This window comes from Oncorhynchus gorbuscha, linkage group LG17 (genome assembly GCF_021184085.1).
Source record: "Oncorhynchus gorbuscha isolate QuinsamMale2020 ecotype Even-year linkage group LG17, OgorEven_v1.0, whole genome shotgun sequence".
Taxonomy (NCBI): Eukaryota; Metazoa; Chordata; class Actinopteri; order Salmoniformes; family Salmonidae; genus Oncorhynchus; species Oncorhynchus gorbuscha.
Window position 1 is genome coordinate 50,977,103 of NC_060189.1, and position 19,705 is coordinate 50,996,807.

At 47.9% G+C, this 19,705-nt stretch overlaps 1 protein-coding gene across 2 annotated transcripts; it reads left to right on the plus strand.

Moving 5' to 3' along the window:
* Window positions 1–141: 141 nt before the first annotated feature.
* On the plus strand, window positions 142–19,205 carry LOC124001532 (lysine-specific demethylase 2A-like). 2 transcript variants are annotated; one of them, XM_046308381.1, is made up of 21 exons: window positions 142–318; window positions 6,137–6,275; window positions 6,505–6,583; window positions 6,730–6,776; window positions 9,063–9,241; window positions 9,432–9,538; window positions 9,723–9,816; window positions 9,960–10,113; window positions 10,300–10,415; window positions 10,561–10,687; window positions 10,971–11,203; window positions 11,370–11,447; window positions 12,806–13,057; window positions 13,311–13,445; window positions 13,710–13,793; window positions 14,742–14,774; window positions 14,886–16,078; window positions 16,791–16,954; window positions 17,067–17,213; window positions 17,470–17,685; window positions 17,852–19,205. In XM_046308381.1, exons 1-21 carry the CDS (start codon window positions 157–159, stop codon window positions 18,031–18,033), a joined length of 3,921 nt encoding a protein of 1,306 aa, XP_046164337.1. In that variant the 5' UTR covers window positions 142–156; the 3' UTR covers window positions 18,034–19,205. The 2 variants fall into 2 exon arrangements, with proteins under 2 accessions (XP_046164337.1, XP_046164339.1); XM_046308383.1 differs by lacking the exon at window positions 142–318 and adding an exon at window positions 700–1,692.
* Window positions 19,206–19,705: the final 500 nt, after the last annotated feature.

The window sequence follows — 19,705 nt, forward strand, 5'->3', positions numbered from 1 at the left end:
CTGCTTTGAAAAATTGAAAATAAAACGAAACGGATTGCCTTTGACATTTCTCGCCGTCTGTATATTGTTTAATTGGCAGGCCAAAGCCTCCAATTGCTGCCATCCACCCAACTGTGGAACCAATAGACAGCCGCTTCCGGATTACAACTGCCATGAATGGGCGGCTTTGCTGTAGCAACCCAAGACAGAAGTAGCTACCCAGAAAACGTGTCTCAGCAATGCAAAGCTCCGGGAGTCAAGACACAGCAGAAGCCAGGAAGCAGACTACGCAGACTGGCCCGGTCGACCGTCCTTGAACAGTTCTACTCAATCATGGTGGTGTGTAACAGAAATACATTTTATTTTTATGGGTTCATAAGTTGTATGGCTGGTCTGGCAATTTTTGTAAGGTTGAGTTGGGTAACACGATGTCTGAATTGCGTGATAGTTCATTGGCTGCCATATTGACCCCTTTTGTATGTTGACCAATTATTATTCTCCTCTGAAGACTGTAGCAAAATGGTCGCCAATTGGAGTTCGAGGCGTCCAATAACTTGCAATGTAATTGGTCATTCACGTGTCGTTTTCACTTTTTGTTGTATGTTTGTCCAATCCCTATCGACAATGTATTTCTGAGTGACATACTTACCGACCATTTAGCGCCTCGCCGGCTTTGCTGCCTTTGGACAATTTTATTGTTGTAGGCGGGTCTTGAGAAACTAGTGGCGTTTTGTGACGAGATGAAAATGGCGGCGGATGGCTGACCGCCGACTATCGGATATTATACATATATAACTGCGATTTAAACCGGCGTTCTCTGTCGATTTTAACAGAACTTAATTGTCATTTAATATTACCCGATTTTTAACGATTTCCTAAACTCTTTGGCTGGAGTTTTCCAAAAGACAAAACGGAAAGTTCCCTTGGAAATAATAGGTTACTCGCTGTCTGCGGTTGCATTTTAAACTCGGACGTTCGTTTTAGTTTAGCTAACAGTTTGTTGTTCAGCATAAGAAAATGTGTGTGAACTAACGTTACTTGCCGCAAATAACCCAGGACTGGTAACCCCCTCACCCCCCCCTCACCACCCTAAAACTAGCCAGACAAGTGTCTAAATTGTATCAATAGTAAGCTACACTCTATAGCTAACTTTAGCTATAACAACGCTAAACGCTAGATAATGAACCACACTATAATCCCAAATGCAATATTGGCGCTATAAACACAAACTAAAACTTGTTGGTTAATCCCATTCTCTCGGTAGGGTTTTGTTTTGGTGATCGACAACAATGCTTCCCTTTAGTGGGGGATAGCTAGCCTCTACTATTTCACTAGCCTTGTCCTAGTAGTAATTATCTATCGGTAGCTCTTTATTCGTACGGTGTTGTTGAATCAAATCAAAATGTCTTTTAACTTGGCTACATTGACTTTATTTTAGATTTAGTTTGTCCGATTTGAAAGGCTGTTTTTAACCCGCAAGTGACAGTAGACACATCTGATTTCGAGTAGTGCAATGTTTAAGTTAGCTTAGCTCTGTCAAATAAAGTCAAACTATATTTCCAATCACGAGTTAGTTGTAGTGTTCAGCAGCTTGACAGTGCAGTCAGGGACCCACGTGTATCGGCGAATCGCCTACCAAAGCAGTCCACTGTCTCAAGTGACTGTCCATAAAATATGGAAGATAAGCGTCGACCACGGTTCAGCAAGCGACTGGTAAGTAACTAGTTGGCCCAGCGTTATTTCAATGTCTCCTTGTTTTGTCTGTAGTAAGAGTTCTTAGCTAACGTTACTTTAGACGTTGGTGATGAACGATCTGAAATGGCATGGACTGCCCGTAGTCACTAACTATGTTGAAAAGTGCGTGGTATGGATATTTAATTGTTTGTTGTGTGTTTTTAAACTATGCATATGGATTGAGATGTTGGTATTTTAAAGACAGTCAGAGAGGAAGTGAGTTAACGTTACTAGTCTACGTTTAAATTCCAATACCTCATAATTTAGGTTATGGGAATAACTGTAGTGTTTTTTTCCCCCTAAGTAACCATTTAATTTGTTTCCAATACCAAAAAGCTGAGAAGTTTGTCTCTGACTTGTCTTGCTTGATGGTGTCATGTAGTCCATATTGGCACTCTTGACTGCAATTTGAGAGAGCACGGAAAACAGGCTCTTTGGTCAAAAGTAGTGCATTATAAAGGGAAGCGGGTGTCATTTTAAGACGAGCCAGGTTCATGTGTTCATTGTTTGGGAGGTTAAACCCTGACAGGAGTGTGCATCATGTCAGTCGTGCCAAAACATTGTAAAAGCAAACCGAACAGAAGACATTTGGTTAAAGAGGACCAGATCAACTATGTCTGGAGCAGTGATCACAGGGTTGGGTTGGGCAATGGCTGGGATTAGTGTCAGATCTAGCTAAAGCCTTGAAAAGGAATATTGCGCATTTTTGTTACAGTGTGCGTTTTTGATTGAGGGTCCAACATGTCAGATAAGGTTATTGATTGTGTTTGAGGTGAGTGATCTTATTCCTTTTTTTTGCATTCGATTGTAATTGCATTTCTGGTTTGTTATGGGTATCAGACAGGAGTATCCTTGGCTTCACGCCTGTTGAGTGAATTTGAATGTGTACTGCAGGGTTTAGTAAGGTGACTAGGATCTCAGCCTACCTGACTGTGTAGAATCTGGATAGTTACAGGTGAGGTGACACACAAAGGCTTTTACTAGACAGTGGACCGTGGACATTATGTTTGTAATGTACAGTGTTGTGATTGTTAAAGTTGCGTTTCAGACGATAGTCACGTTTGTCAGAGCAGAAGCAGAACATGTATCGCTCAGAGCAGTAGCCAGGCAACATAACTCCTCTGATGCAGAGACAAAGTTTTTAAAATTATGAATAGGATGAGATTTAGGCAGTAGTGGTCAGGTCTATATCTCTTAGTCTCTGTTCTGTTAGGGAGGGAGGGGGGGGCTCTTTTTCTTTGCCTGTACTTTGAGCCATGCATCTCCAGAAGGCGTATTGCATGCAGTACAACGGTGTAAGTGGATTGGAGGGGGGGTGTGTGTGTGTGTGTGAGTGGAGAGGATACTGGTGAGAGCACGCTGTCTGCTCTGTGTGAAGCGAGAGAAGTTGTTACTGGAGAGGCTGGCTGCCTGACTGGCCATGTGAGCAGAAATGCGGATGAAGGAGATGATGATGATGATGATGATGGGGGGGTACTGCAGAGGCGAAAGGATGACAGAGCTGGATAGACCGCAGGCCTTTTTTCCACTCTAAAAAGAGAGACGAGGGGGAGCGGAGGATGGCGAACAGAGATGCTGCTGCACTACGAAGGGATGTGGGAAAAGAGGAAGAAAGATAAAGAGAGGAAGAGGGATGTAATGGTGACACTGAAGGTGCGAGGTGTGTCGAGTCTCTCTCCATCCCACAGGATTCCCCAAGGTGCACTGCAAGAGAGGGAAAGGGCAAGAGAAAAGGAGAGAAATAGAATAAAATTGAGAGGATACTGGATTGCTGCAGTGAGGGGGAGAGAGAGCATCTGTAGCCCTGCTTGTACTGGTTCCGAGACCCACAGTCTCTTGGCGATGATCTTTGATAATAAAGATGGACAATGCGGTTAGATACTGCGTCGGCCCTTACCCACTCTGGTTGCTCAGGCGTCGTGGTGGGATTGTGTAGCTCAGGGTCGTCCATTGTTTCTTCAGTAGCTGAGTGAGTGGGTGGCCTGGAGACCCAGGATCTAGACGGGCTATGGCTGTCCGTCATTCCGCAGCCAAGGCATCTCCCAGACGGACCCCCGCACCCCTCCAGACTGTTTCTTTCTCTAGAGTTTGTCGTCATGCAAGCTGAGTTCCCGCCTTGGGAATACTAGTTGGAGCTGGACACTGCGGTGTGTGTGTGACCAGCAGCTGGTCTGTGTGATGTCTTCGTTAAAGGTCGTTGGTTTCGCCGGGTGCTGTGGCAGCGTAGTGCGTCGCTGAGAGACGGTATGCTGTGTCATTGTCTGTGTCTCCAATGGCACCCTATTCCCTACGTCGTGTACTATCTAGGGAGCCATTTGGTTACACGCAGCCACTGTCCACTGTACTGGGCACTGGCCCAGGGGAAGTACAGACGGACAGGCGCACTGCATTACGCCGCTCACTGCAATTCACTGCAATGCCGTTGTGTCCGTCTCCTCTACCAAACCTCCTGAATGGAACAAAGCTCTCTCGTCAAACCAGGCTTAAAAGATGGATAACGGATTTTGAATTTACTGGGCCAGGGTTGTCTTTTTGAAGGGCTGGGCTGCCCGGAGCCAAGGAGGATTGCGGCGGCTGGCAGATGGGCAGTGAGATATTGGAGGTAGGGCAGGTGCCTCGTGCTGCATCTGGTGTCACTGATTTGGCTGCTACAGCAGTGGATACTCGTGCTGTTTAATGTCCTGCTGTGGAGTGGCATTGGCTTGTGGCTGACTGGTGGACAATACAGTGAGGTCGTTTCACATTGTGCGGTGTTTGCAAGGAGTTGTGTGTCATGTTCAGGCTGAAGCTGTTTAGAGGTATGTGTGTTCAGGGCCAGCTGAGGATGTTTGTATGTGTAAGACGGGCGGAGAGATTGCATTCTCCGACATCTCTTATTGTTGTCACTGAGCCCTGGGCTGCTGGACCCCCCCCCCCCTCCCTCCCTCACAGGGTCAGCTGGTGCATTGCTATGGCAACCCTGGCCCACTCCCTGGTCCACTTTGTGTAGCTGTTAGCGATACTGCTAATGATAACCATCTGCTGGTAGATGGAAAGGCTTTCTGTAAAACCCTCTCAGTTAAATGTTAATTAAAAAGTAGCCTCTGCCTTTCTGTCAGAATTATATCATGATTATTTGCGTCAATCCAATGGCCATTTGTTTTTGCAGACTGCAATCACATGAGCGCTATAGAAACACTGCTAACCAAAGGACATGCACACTTGCTTTAAAGGGTAACTACACCCATAATTAAAAATGTCTTTGATTTTTCCAAGACCTCAAACGTAGTCTCCTGATGTGGTGTATCCATTGTTGTGCACTTAGAACATTAAATGTTGTTGTATTTCTTAAACTTTTTAAATTTTTTAATGTAAACATTTTAACAGAAACATGGAAAAACAAACAAAACGGAGAAAATGGAATTTGGGGGGGAAATTGTGGATTCAGGCCAAAAATTAACAATTTTATGGGGGCCTACATGTCAGCTTTCATTTTATTACCTACCTAGGGTTTTTGAAAAGTCCCCTTTGAACTCACCATGCTCTTTTAATCATTGAAGCTGTCAACCCAATGCAAGGCGGTGAGAATGGATGGACACTAAAAGGGGGGTTTACTATAACCTAGCATGTGTTCTTGAGGATGAGTCGGGGTGGACATTGGATAACTAGATCATTTTTTCCCTCATATCCAAATGTTATGTTTCCTCGTGAACTTGCGTTGCCAGCTGTGTTACAAACTTAAAATCTATGGACTTCTACCTAATATCTTATTAACCTAGGTTGACAATATTGAGCAGGGGAAAGGGGCATGGTCCTTAAGTCAGGTTTAGGGGAGGGTGGGATATTATCCTTCCATCATCTGTTGTGCCCTTGAAGCACTGGGTAAAGAAAGGTTGCAAGTACCCCCCCCCCCTGTTCTTTCTCTCCCTCTCGCTTTATCCCCCCCATCCCCGAGAGAAGGGAGAGTCAGTGTGAGGGGAAATTAATATAGGCTACATTAGAGAATTGATACCCTAGTCTGAACATCAATGTACTGTGTGTTGTCTGTGTTGATATGGGTTTGTGTGGGTATGTTCATTCTTCCTTGCCCCAGTGTGTGTTGCTGTATTGCAACTTCAATCTCTTGGCACGAGAGCAGGTTTCATTTTGTAGGAGGGAGCAGCAGGCAACTGTGTGGGAGCATTGTTAACACAGCCTAACACTGCTGTCTTTAAGTAGCGTTACATTTGACAGAAAGACCTTAAAGAACCTAGAAGTATTAAGCCTAACTATTACAAAGTACCGTAAATACCCTAAAATAGTGCTCAATGGGATTTAAAGGGTTTACAGCTGCTGAACACATTGAGGTAAATCTCTGCTCTTTATTCCCTCTTCCTCACATTCCTCTTTCCTATTCTATTTTGCTCCCCCCTCATCTCTTTCCTCTTCCCCCTCCTCACTCCAGCGGTCGGGTACGAGGCGGCGCTACCATGACGATGGTATCTCGGATGACGAGATCGAGGGGAAGAGGACCTTTGACCTGGAGGAGAAGTTGAGGAGCGAAAGGTTCACCTCAGACAGGGTGAAACGCATGGAGGGGAAAGGTCAGTGTTGGGGGTCATCGTAATCCTACATCTGTGTCCTTCTACAGTGGAGGGTTTGGCTGTGGCTAAATATTGGAGACATTGGCTGCGTCTGAAATTGCACCCTATTCCCAATATAATGCAAGTCTTTTGACAGTAGTAGTATGCTATCGGGTTACAAACTTGAGTAGCTTTGAGGATTCCTGTTTAGTTTATGGATTATCTTGTGTGTGTGTGTGGTTTTTTCCAGACCTCACGTTTGAGTACATCCAAAGAGGTGGGTTGAGGGACCCGATCATCTTTGAGAAGCCAGACGGACTGGGTATCAAGTAAGTCGTCCTTTACCCCCCCCTCCAAACTCTGTTGGAAACGCACTCGCTTTATTCTCTCTGGTGCAATTAGAATGACTGAAATTGTGTTAGTCTGTAAGTCTCCTTGAGTAGTATGTAACCCCGGTTTGTTGTGTTCTCTAAAGGATGCCAGATCCAGACTTCAGTGTGAACGACGTCAAGATATTTGTTGGTAAGATTCCACCCTCCTCCAGTGTTTCTATCCAAACACGCCTCTTCCCCTTTTTTCCAACTTCTCTCCTTCACCCACACTCTTTTTTCCAACTTCTCTCCTTCACCCACACTCTATCTCTACGCTAACTCTTCCTCCATTTCTTTTGGCTTTTTAACACTCCCTCATTTACTCATCTCCTTTATTTCCCTCCCATTTTTAACAACACAGTCGACCAAACAAGCCTGCAGGCTCTAGTTTGATCTAATAGTGATATGGTCAAGTGCTGCAAAGAAGGACTTAGAAAATCTGCAGCTGGCCCTAGAAAATCTGCAGCTGGCCCAGAGCAGAGCAGCATGTCTTTCCCTTCAATGTGCACAGAGGGCTAATGTCAACTGTCTGCATGTCAGTCTCTCTCTGCTCAAAGTACAGGAGAGATTGAATGCATCAATTCTTGTGAGAAAGTGTTAATTTCCAAATTGGTTGTATAATCATTTTACATATAGCTCTGACAGGTGTACTTACCCACCAGACATGCCACCAGGGGTCTCTTCAGTCCCCAAATCGAGAACAAATTCAAGGCTACGCACAGTATTCTATAGAGCCATTATTTCATGGAACACCCATCTCAAATGACTCGAGCAAACTGCAAAAAATGTTGCTTCAAAACAAGACCTCACAGAACAAGGCCTCTCCCGATCTGACCTAATTAACTGATAGCCAGTATTCAGACCCCTTCACTTTCCCCACATTTTATCACGTTAGTCGTATTCTAAAATTGAAGTACCCCATAATGAAAAGGCAAAAACAGGTTTTTATGCATTGTCAGGTTAGATGGGGAACATCGCTGCACAGCTGTTTTCATGTCTCCAGAGATGTTTGATCTGGTTCCAACCAGGGCTCTGGCTGGGCCACTCAAGGATATTCAGAGACTTGTCCCAAAGCCACTCCTGCGTTGTCTTGGCTGTGTGCTTAGGGTCGATGTCCTGTTGGAAGGTGAACAGTCTGAGCGCTCTGGAGCAGGTTTTCATCAAGGTTCTCTGTACTTTTCTCATCTTTCCCTCGATCCTGACTAGTCTCCTAGTCCGTGCCGTTGAAAAACATCCCCACAGCATGATGCCACCACCATTTTTCACCATAGGGATGGTGTCCCGGGTTTCTTCCAGACATGACGCTTGGCATTCAGGCCAAAGAGTTCAATCTTGGTTTCATCAGACCAGAGAATCTTGTTTTTCATGGTCTGAGAGTCTTTTAGGTGCTTTTTGGAAAACTCCAAGAGGGCTGTCATGTGCCTTTTACTGATGAGTGGCTTCTGTCTGGCCACTCTACCATAAATGTATGATTGGTGGAGTGCTGCAGAGATGATTGTCCTTCTGGAAGATTTTCCCATCTCCACAGAGGAATTCAAGCTCTGTTGGTGACCATTTGGTTCTTGGTCACCTCCCTGACCAATGCCCTTTTCCCCTGATTACTCAGTTTTGGCCGGGTGGCCAGCTCTAGGGAGAGTCTTGGTGGTTCCTTAATTCTTCCATTTAAGGATGATGGAGGCCACTGTTATTGAGGATCTTCAATGCTGCAGGAATGTTTTGGTACCCTTCTCCAGATCTGTGCCTCGACACAATCCTGTCTCGGAGCTCTACAGACAATACCTTCGACCTCATGGCTTGATTTTTGCTCTGACATGACTGTCCACCTTTATATAGACAGGTGGGTGTCTTTCCGAATCATGTACATTCAATTGAATTTACCACAGGTGGACTCCAAGTTATAGATACATCACAAAGATGATCAATGGAAACAGGATGCAACTGAGCTCAATTTCAAATCTCTTAGCAAAGGGTCTGAATTCTTATGTAAATAAGGTATTTCTTTTTTAAAATTTTAATAAATTACCCCCCAAAAAATCTATACCTGTTTTGCTTTGCCATTATGGGGTATTGTGTGTAGATTTGATCCATTTGTGAATAAGGCTGTAACGTTACAAAAAGTGGAAAACGGGCTACGTGTCTGAATACTTTTAGAATGTCCTGTACATGTACTGGTGTGTGGGTACCTGTCAGCAGGACCTTTTTGTTGTCCTGTTCTCATTTTTAATTGGTGTCGTTCAGTCCTTGAGCTGTTCTTGTTTGTTGATGTTCTGTATTATTTCACGTTCAGGACGAGTTGCTGCTTCAGCAACAGTTAATGGGGATCCCAATAAAACACTAAATACACTCTAACCTTTTTCCTCTCACCTTTTTGTCTCCTTTGTTCCTCCCCTCACCGTGTCACCCATCTATCTGTCCCCCCCCCCCTTGGCTCTCCCAGGTAGCAGGCGTATGATCGATGTGATGGATGTGAGCACTCAGAAGGGTATAGAGATGTCTATGGCCCAGTGGCGACGTTACTACGAGACGCCCCCCTCCCAGAGGGACAAACTCTACAACGTCATCAGCCTGGAGTTTAGCCACACCAAACTGGAGAACCTGGTCCAGAGGCCTACATCGGTCAGTCTGATATATATATACACATAGGAACGCACGGACACTCACACACACACCGAGCTGACGATCCTGATCCGGAGGCCCGCGTTTGCCAGTCTGAGACGCACACACAGGCATATTAGCACGCAGACACGCATATCGGCGCACACACACCCTCCTGTCTGTTCTTACCTCCTCCTGTGTATCTTATCAGGTGGACATCATAGACTGGGTGGACAACATGTGGCCTCGGCACCTGAAGGAGAGACAGAGAGACTCCACCAACTCCATCACAGACATGCAGTACCCCAAAGTGCAGAAGTAAGGCTCAAATGTGTCCCCAAATGGCACCCTATTCCCTATGTAGTGCACAACTATTGACCAGGGTCTTCAGGCTCTGCCAACTCCCATCACAGACATGCAGTACCCCAAAGTGCAGTGAGACTCTCTCCCTCATCAACTGCATTCTCCTTCCCCCTTTTCCCTCCTCCAACCTCTGTTCCAGGTACTGTCTAATGAGTGTGCAGGGCTGCTACACGGACTTCCACATTGACTTCGGAGGTTCCTCGGTCTGGTACCACATACTGCGGGGAGGCAAGGTAAGAGCGGACGACTTAATCTCACACTGCAAGACTTGACTCGAGTCTCGACTTAAGACTCGGACCCCTACGACTTGGGATTCGAGTAAGAGCGACTCTTGTTTCCCCTCACTTCTTACCTCTGACCCCTTGCTTCCTGTCAGGTGTTCTGGCTGATCCCTCCCACGCCTCAGAACCTGGAGCTGTATGAGGACTGGGTGTTGTCAGGGAAACAGGGAGACATCTTCCTGGGAGACAAGGCCCAGGACTGTCAGAGGATAGAGCTGAAGCAGGGCTATACCTTCATGATCCCTTCAGGTACCCAGTAGTGAAATCTGGTGTACATGTATTGTAATGCCTTGGCAGCAGCTAATGGGGATCCATAATAAATACACTTTGAATTGTACTTGTGCTTTGGCACATACAGATATTTAGCCGTTTGAACTTCAACCTAGTCTTGCCTGTTCCTGTTTCTGATGTTGATCTTTGTTTGTGTCCTGTCAGGTTGGATCCACGCTGTCTACACTCCAGTGGACACCCTGGTGTTTGGAGGGAACTTTCTCCACAGCTTCAACATCCCCATGCAACTCAACATCTACAGCATTGAGGACAGGACACGGGTGGGTCACACACATACACATTCTCCCATTTAATCTCTCTCTCTCCTCAATGTACTGAATGTTTTTATTCCTGAGCACTCGTAGAAGAGAAGTTCCTATGTATGTAGTGGAGGTTACTAATAAGTTGAACTTGGTGTCTGTGCAGGTACCAGCTAAGTTCCGTTACCCGTTCTACTATGAGATGTGTTGGTACGTGTTGGAGAGATACCTCTTCAGTCTGACCAACACTTCCTACCTCACGCCTGACTTCCAGAAACATTCCCTGGGCATCGGTCAGTGCCAACACTACCCTCTCTCTGTTTTTGTCCCTTTGTTTCTCTGTTCTCGCTCTCACCTCCCCCTCCCAACACTTCTCTAACCATCATTACTCTATATTAGGTGATTACGTGTGAATGACAACACGAGATAAAATAAAAAAAATAAAAATCTAGAGATCTATAGCTTGAGGTGTGCGTTCTCCGTATTACGTGTTAGACTACAAACCTTGAATTGCTCCGTGAAGTGCCTTCTCTTTCCAGCTCCACCTCTTAATCTCTCCGTCTGCCCCCCCCCCAGGTCTTACGAGAGACCCCTCCACCTGTGAGTCCGTCAACGGCCACACCCAGAGGGAGGATGAAGAGGAGGCTCCCCCGACGCGGGGCTCTAAGCCCGGGGTGAAGGTTCACCTGACGCCCTTTGAGCTGGAGGGTCTGTGGAACCTGCTGGGGAAGCTGGAGTCGCTGCCCTCACAGAAGAACTGTGTCCCAGCGGGCATACACAATGCTCCCGCGCTGCTGCACGACATCAGGGTGGGTACGGGGTGTGTCTGACGAGTTAAATATCCTAATATCAAAATGGATGCATGCAGGGCTGACTGTAAGTCACTTTAGATAAAAGCGTCTGATTGGCATGTATTATAAAGTGTGTGTGTGTGTCTTTTTTGTTCACGTATTAACCTTCCTGTCCTCTCTTAAGGCCCTGCTGAAGGAGCATGCTAATGACATCCCCAAACTGTCCTACACTGGGAAGCCCATCGTCAAGTGGCCCACTAGGGTGAGAAGGACATGCCTCATTCAGTCACATGCTCATAGTAACCGTTTACACTCGTCGCCATAAACGGGTTCAGATTGGCAGGTTTGGCCACTGATAAGCGCCTTAATTGGGACGCCAGCGGCTGTACGGTAACATGCTGATGTACGGTAACATCCACTTCACGGCTCCTGACAGCCATTATAAACTTGAGCACCGCACGACAAGAAGTTGACCTCCCGCCCCTCCTTTTTTAAGGGGGGGGGGGGTCGTCTGAGTGACGGAAATGCATTTTAAAATATGAGGACTCCATGTATTTTGAAAGATGAAGTGTTGAGGTTGATAATAAATACAGCCTTGACATCATACAAGCCAAACACCTGGGTACAAATGTGAACTGCACATTTCCATATAAAACTCATGTCATATACAGCGTGAATGATCACTGTTTGATGTATAAGATGGCATGGTGTCATAGGCTCATTCTGTTCAGAACGGTATGTTTGTCTATCGTGAAGAGAATTTCTAGGCACACGAATGCACTCCCGACTCCGTTCTACACACACCGGAATTCCGATCTGTTTCTCTGAATTGCCGTGTGAAAGCCTGACACCGTAAGATCGTATTTGACAACTTAGGCAGTCATGTTGGCAGTAGAAACAAGTTTTCAAGTGATGCCCACTTGACCCAGACTGCAGTTTATAATGAGATGTTTTTGGACAGCAGTAATTGTGTGATGGCGGGGACACGGCTGTGTTCCAAACAAATCATCTACAAGTGTACCGGTACTTGCTCTAGTTCCTCAGCGGCACAACTAGGAGAGCTCAAAAAGGACCTTTATATAGTTGAAGACTCTTCACATAAAAGTGCATTGAATTGAATAATAATTATTGCAAAATATATTTAAATAATGTTACTGAAGTATCCAGATTACAGTAAATGTAAAATGCACATAAAATCAAGTTTAATGTTTGGATTCAATCTTGTCAGGTAAACTGTTGTCCTCAACTTTGGTTGAATCATTTTCCCATCATAACCCATAACTGTTTCTACCATTCTTATGCATTTTGTTCTGTGAGAACCATCTCAATGTAGCCCTGTCCATATAGGCCTCTAGCCACAAGTCTGAAGGGTTAACACGCGTGTACTGTACATTGTCATAAGACGAGTGCGAATCCTGCCACGTTCTTAGACTCCTCCACACCTCAAACGCTTAAAATCCATGTTACTTATCTGACTCTCAAATTCGAAGGGTCATTTAATCCACAAAGGGATGCTTTTCCAGACAGAGATTAAGCCTTGTGCTGGACTGTTGCCTTCCTTCGCCTCCCAAAACTTTGAATGTATCTTCATCCCATTCATTCTCACCCCCACCCTTCCAGCCGTCGTGGTACCAGCCTCCTCCCCCTCCTCCCCCGGTGGCTCGTCCCAAGCTGTCTGCCACGGTGGTGACCCCGCGACCCCAGAAGCCCGCCTCCTCCATGTCCGTGCTGCGGCGGCGGCGCGTGCGGTGTAAGCGCTGCGAGGCGTGCGTCAGGACGGAGTGCGGGGACTGTAACTTCTGCAGGGACATGAAGAAGTTCGGCGGGCCGGGGAAACTCAAACAGACCTGCGTGCTCCGACAGTGTCTGGCGGTGAGAGAAAGAGGGGGGTGTGTTTGATCTGTGTGAGCTGTCAGATTTGTACAGTCGAAGCATTGTCACTCTCCTTCTGCTAGCTGTGTGTGTCACTTACTGCTTGGATTTGATGCCTGTGTCCTTACTCTTTATCTGTTTCCCAGCTAGTATACTGTGTGTGTGTGTGTGTGTGTGTGTGTGTGTGTGTTTGATCCATTCTGACAGAATATACTAGTCTCTGTGTATTAACTCCTCTCTCTCTCTCCCCCAGCCGGGTCTGCCCCTGTCAGTGGTGTGTGAGCTCTGTGGAGAGGGGAACCAGGAGGGAGGAGAGGGGCCAGTCTTCGCCCTCACCCTCATGGAGTGTTCCAACTGTGCCCAGATAGCCCACCCCGCCTGCCTCAAGGTAACCCCCGACACATTCCTCAAACTATACTTTACCTTCCAAGTTTCAGCTTCATCTTACTCACCAGAGCTCTCTCAATCTAATCCGCAAACACGCATGACCACACACACACAATCACTTTTTTGTTGTTGTCTTGTGTCAGTACAGATGGAGGTTAAACTCTCCCTCTTACCTCTTTCTTTTTGTTCTCAAACAAAATGCTCTATACCTCTAACCACCCTTTTCTCTCTCCCTCCACCTCTCGCTCTCTCTCTGTCTCTCTAGGTAACAGGGGAGGGTGTGGTGAACACCGATCTGCCCAGCTGCTGGGAGTGTCCCAAATGTGTTCTGGGAATCACCGATACTGAGGTAGACCCTCCTCCTTTATCTACACGCTCTCTCTCACACACACACACCACTGTGTCCCGGCGAGCTAACGGCCGTGACTCTCTCCCTGTGCTGTGTGTCAGTCTTCGGGTACCGATGATGACGACAGCGGGGCGTCCGTTGGCCTCTGCGCTGGCGCAAGCACCCTCTCCCCCGCCGCCCTCTCCTCCCAGGGGCCTCTAGGGGTCTCCATGGAGCCAGGCTCCGCTCCTGGGTTGGGGGACGAGGGCTGGGGCAGGGCGTTACTGCTACACCCAGGGCTGGTTCCCAACCACCCCCTCCTCCTCCTCCTGGTCCTCAGAGGCGCCCCTTCCCTCCCCTGGTCAGCTACTACCACAGCAGCGCGGCCTCAAGCGGGCGGGGAGATGGGCAAGCGGGCGCAGGAAGAGGGTGAGAGGCCTACCGCCGCCACCGTCCTTCCCCCCGCCTGTTACATCATCATCACGCGCCTATCGCTGCTCTGACTGACGAGGGGAGGGGCTGGGGGAGACGTGGTGCTTTGGGCTCCACAAATACTGGGCTAATGCAGAACCCTTTGCTTTAGGGTTGATATCAGACCTGAGTTTTAAGTCATTTCAAATACTTTATCTGTTCTTGTTTTGAGCTTCCCTAGCTTAATGTTCCAATAGAATAGTCCCAAATCTGCACATCTTGCACTCCAGGCAAACTCAAAAGTATTTTGAGGTTTTCAACCCTTTGAACCCAGGTCTAGTCCATATGAGACAGTATTTGTGGAGCAGAAAGTGTTTGTAGCCTGAACGAAAGCCCAAAGCATGCGGAGGTTGAGTGAGAGAAACGGCGGCTTGTGATGTGAATGTTCTTGTCTGTCTTCACAGTGCAGCAGGCATTATGTCAACAGAGATGTTACAGTATTCAATGATCAGTGAGTTTCTGTTGCATTGATGTTTTTTATTTGTTTTTTGATTTCAGGTGAAAGGGGACAAGAATAAAATGTTACACGCGGTAAGCATGCCAGCCAATAAAAATGTATTAAATTAAACCGAAGACCGTTTTTCATCCTTACCCTAACGGATACTTCATTCTCCCTCTCCTTTCCTCCCTCTCTCCTTCCAGAAACGCAAGTCTTCTTCGTATCTTGACGGCCGCATAGCTAAGATCTACCGTCGCGGTGGTCACAGCGATGACTCGGGCAGCGATGATGATGATGACGACGATGATGAGGATGATGATGATGATGAAGGATCCAGGGGCGGAGGAGGCGGCGGCGCGAGAAGGAAGATGTCCGGACCACGCCCTCGCGGCAGTGGTTCCGCCTCTCGAAGAGGGTACGGGACTGGGAGGCGAGGCATTTGGAGAGGCTCCTCCCACAGAGGGGCAGGCCGTGGGAGCGGGCTGGCCCCTCACTCCTCCCTGAAGATGAGGCGTGGCAGAGGGGGGCTGGGGGTGGGGCGAGGGGACAGGGAGAGAGGCGGGAGAGTGCGCCTCCGGGGAGGCACCAGGATGCAGAGACGCAGGGACGAGTCAGAGGAGGACGACAACGATGATGATGATGACGACGATGAAGATGACGACAGCGAGGAAGATCCGCAGCATCACCACCGGCATAAAGACCACCGGCCACGCCGCAGGCGGAGGAGAACGGACGACGAGGAAGACGACGATGAAGACGATGAGGAAGACAGCTCGGCCCGGGACCTGGAGGGGGAGGATGAGGACGTGGACGATGAAGATGAGGATGAGGAAGACGACGAGAACCAGTCAGACTCCGAACCAGAGCCTCCTGTTCTCCTGGTGTCTGACCTTAACGACGACTTCCTAAATGGCTCGTACCTGACCGTGACCCTACAGCGCCCCCCAAGGGCTAAACGCCACCCCGGCTCCATTGTACCCAAGCTTGAGGCCGCCATGTCTCCCAGAACCCACGGCGGCGGTCCAGGTTACGTCCAGCATAAAACCCTCGGGAAGACGCGGCACAAAAACGGCACGGTCGCCGCCGGCAATGGCCTGGCCCAGCCCGCCAAGAATCCAGTCGGCCGGCCGCCTCGTCACCGTATCAACAATCCCCACGGCGACACAGCAGACGGGGAGAGGGACACTGCCTCTCCTTCCTCCTCAGACTCCTCGGCCTCCCCCACCCCTCCTCCCCACTCCTCCCACTCTCCTTCCTCGCTCTTGTCGCTGCCCTCCTTCAAGGATGTAGGAAATGAGAAAGGAGGGGAGAAGGAGGTGTGGGTGGCGGTGTTCCTTTACCTGAGCAGAGCCGAGCTGGCTAGCTGTATGACTGTCTGTAAGGCCTGGTACAAATGGTGAGTCACACCCGTCCCTGTGTTATTAGAGTAACATTCACAGCCATTCGCATGGCTTGTTTTAGTGATTGGGAGGGTGGGGGGGGGGGTGCTATACAGTTGCATATTGGGATATTATTTTTTGCCGATATATCGTTTTAACAATATCGCAATATTATTTTTGTGCTTTTTCCTTCATAGCTTGTTCTCTGCTAATTTTGTTTTCAGCACTTATTTCCATGACTGATTTAAAACTTGTTTTCTCGTGGCTCTCTGAGCAAAACGTTTGTAACATCGAATCGCATTAAAATCGCAGTATCGAATCGCGTTACAGATAGAATCTCATCGGCACCGAAGTGTCGCGATAATATCACATGGTGAGCTCCCTGGCAATTACCAGCCCTACTTATTGTTTCTACAGATAAAGGAGTTTATTTCCTGTTTCTGCTTCAATGCAGTTTTAGGATTTTTCATCTGATAAAGTTGCATGACTGTCTCCGTAATCTGTGGACTAAAGGACACTTTCTATGGGGCTTCTCCATAAAGCAGGTTTTTTTTACACCCGAGGATGAGACGGTGATGTCATTTTTATGGCTGGGAAAATACTTGAGCTTTGTTGAACCAGAAACGGGAGACATCCAACAAGACTGTCCAGATCCTCATATCTTTACCCCCCCCACCCCACCCTGCTGGATTCCCCCTTTCCTGCCCTCCTCCTCTCTCCTCTCTGTAGGAGTTGTGACAAGCGTCTCTGGAGTGGTGTGGATGTATCGCGTTGTCCCTCGCTCTCCTCCCAGGCCCTGCAGGGCATCATCAAACGCCAGCCCACCTCCCTGGACCTCTCCTGGACCCCCGTTTCCAAGAAACAGATCACCCTGCTCATACACCGCCTGCCAGGTAGGACACACACACCTCAACCCTGCTGCCTGTCCGGTACACACACACACACACACACACACCTGAACAATGCAAGATGAATTAACCTTCCCCACCTCCTCTCCTCTCTCAGGTCTGAAGGAGTTGATGATAGCAGGTTGCTCCTGGTCGTCCATGTCAGCCCTGTCCACCCCCAGCCTGCCGTGCCTCCGTACTCTGGACCTGCGCTGGGCAGAGGGGGTCAAAGACACCCAGATCAGAGACCTGGTCACACCACCAGGTCACTAGTCAATACTAACTGACTGAGGTGTTAGGAGTTACATCTCTCTCTTCTTTTCCGACAGGCTGTTATATCTGCAGCAGGCCACCGGTTTGTGGGCGCGCGTGTGTTTTTGACTGTAGTGGTTTCTTTTGGAGAATTATCTAGCTGCCTCACCTCCCCTATGATAAATTAATCTAGTGTTTTAGGCGGTTGGGTTGGCAAGTAAGTATTTGTATTGAAGGGTGTACTGTATCTAACCCCTCTCTCCCTGCAGGCTGTGACAGTCGGTCTCGGCTGCGTGGCTGTGTGGTGCTGCGTCTAGCCGGCCTGGACATCAGTGACTCCACCCTGAGGCTGATTCTCCGTCACATGCCCCTGCTAGAGCGGCTGGACCTGGCTCACTGCGGAGACCTCACGGACCAGTCCGTCTGCCTGCTCACCGCCGCCGGCACACACACGCGTAACACACTCACGGAGATCAACCTCTCAGGTAGGCGCATGCACACACACACGCATCCATGAAAAACATAGAGATTAACCTTGGAGGTACACACACACATTGCAATCCCTGAGATCAACCTCGCAAGTACACACACTCAATTCCCTCGTACAGGTTGTATGCCTCTACCTGTGTCACAGCCCTCCTCCTCCCCCAGGCTGTAACAAGCTGACGGACGGCTGTCTGGCGTACCTGAAGAGGGTGTCTGGCCTGGTGCTGCTGGACCTGCGGGGCTGCAAAGGTGTGACGCGGCGGGGCTGTGAGGGCTTCATCTCGGACCTCTCTCACTGCGTCCTGTTCTGTATGACGGAGGAGAAACTCATCCAGAGGATATCATAACTGACCCCCCCCCCCCCCTCTCTCGTTCGTACCCCTGCGCAAGGTGCACAGAGAACCCACACCAGCCAGGCAGGGGGGAGAGAGGGGGAGCAGCAAACACCCCTCCCCGATACGGAGAACAAGCGCTCCAGGAAAGGGGTGAAAAGACGTTCACACTCCTCACTTAGGGTGATAGAAGGAAGACATGGGGGTTTGGTGGAGGGAGAGGGTAGACTGTGCTGTTGCAGCATCATGTGTTTATTAGGCGGGTTAGGAGTTATGAATAGCACAGACACTTGTTAGTGTTGTTCACGCTAGATGGCTGAAAATGGGAACCCGATGGATTGAATGTGCGTGTTTGTACGACGTGGTCCCACAAAGCGGTAGAGTGAATCGGTATAGATTTCGGAGGGGGTTGAGAGGGAAGGGGGCTGGAGAAGATTCCGGACATGACTGGTGTCCCACTAGGTCTAGACACTATGCTGAACTTTCCATGGACTCCTTGGGAAACCGAGCCGTCGAACGGGTGCCAAACCTGTCCTAGAAACCCCCGCCCTGCTGTCCCTCCTTCTTTTCGCACCATCCTCACCCCTCTCCGTTGGATGAAAACCGTACTGTATCGCTCATTAGGGTGTGTCCCAAATGGAGCCCTAGTTCAAAAGTAGTACACTATATAGGGAACAGGGTGCTATTTGGGACGAATACATAGTCTCTCTTCAGTTTTACTTGACTCCCTTTTCTCGCTACCAGCCACTACAGGTCTTAACGTTATAGTCTTCGAATTCCCTCAGTTGACAGAATATTTTCCTCCTGTCGTATTCATCTCTTTCCTTTCTGTCAGTCCTTTTCAGAGGTGTAACGTTTTGTTCATCCCTTCGCTCTATCACCCATAATGTTATTGTTGAACCAGAGGGCTCATGGGATGCGTCCCAAATGTCACCCTAGTCCCAGTATAGTGCACTACTTTTGAAAAAGTAGTGCACTATATAGAGAATAGGATACCATTTGGGACGCGATCTTGGTGAATTGTGTCGGTTGCCCTACTGCAGTTGCTCAATGGGCCTGGAACATGCCTGTAGCATTGCAATCAATGATATAAATATTTTCTGAAATGTTTTGCAGAAATACTTTTTTGTTTGTTGTTCATTTGTGGTTTTTACAAGAAAAAAAGAAATAAAACAAATCTTCAATGAGTAGTGTGTGCGCACGTTTTGATTTTTAAATTAAATGGAGGTCAGTAGCCATATACAGTACCATTTAAAAAAAAGTCTAGACACCTACTCATTCAAGGGTTTTTCACTATTCTACAATGTAAAAAATAGAGAAGACATCAACTATGAAATAACACACATGGAATCATGTAGTAACCAAAAAAGTGTTAAACAGATTTTAGATTCAACGTAGCCACCCTTTCCCTTGATGACAGCTTTTCCAACAGTCTTGAAGGAGTTCCCACATATGCTGAGCACTTGTTGGCTGCTTTTCCTTCACTCTGCGGTCCAACTCATCCCAAATCATCTCAATTGGGTTGAGGTCAGGTGATTGTGGAAGCCAAGTCATCTTATGCAACACTACATCACTCTCAAATAGCCCTTACTCAGTCTGGAGGTGTGTTGGGTCATTGTCCTGTTGAAAAACAAATGATAGTCCCACTAAGCGCAAACCAGATGTGATGGCGTTATTGCTGCAGAAT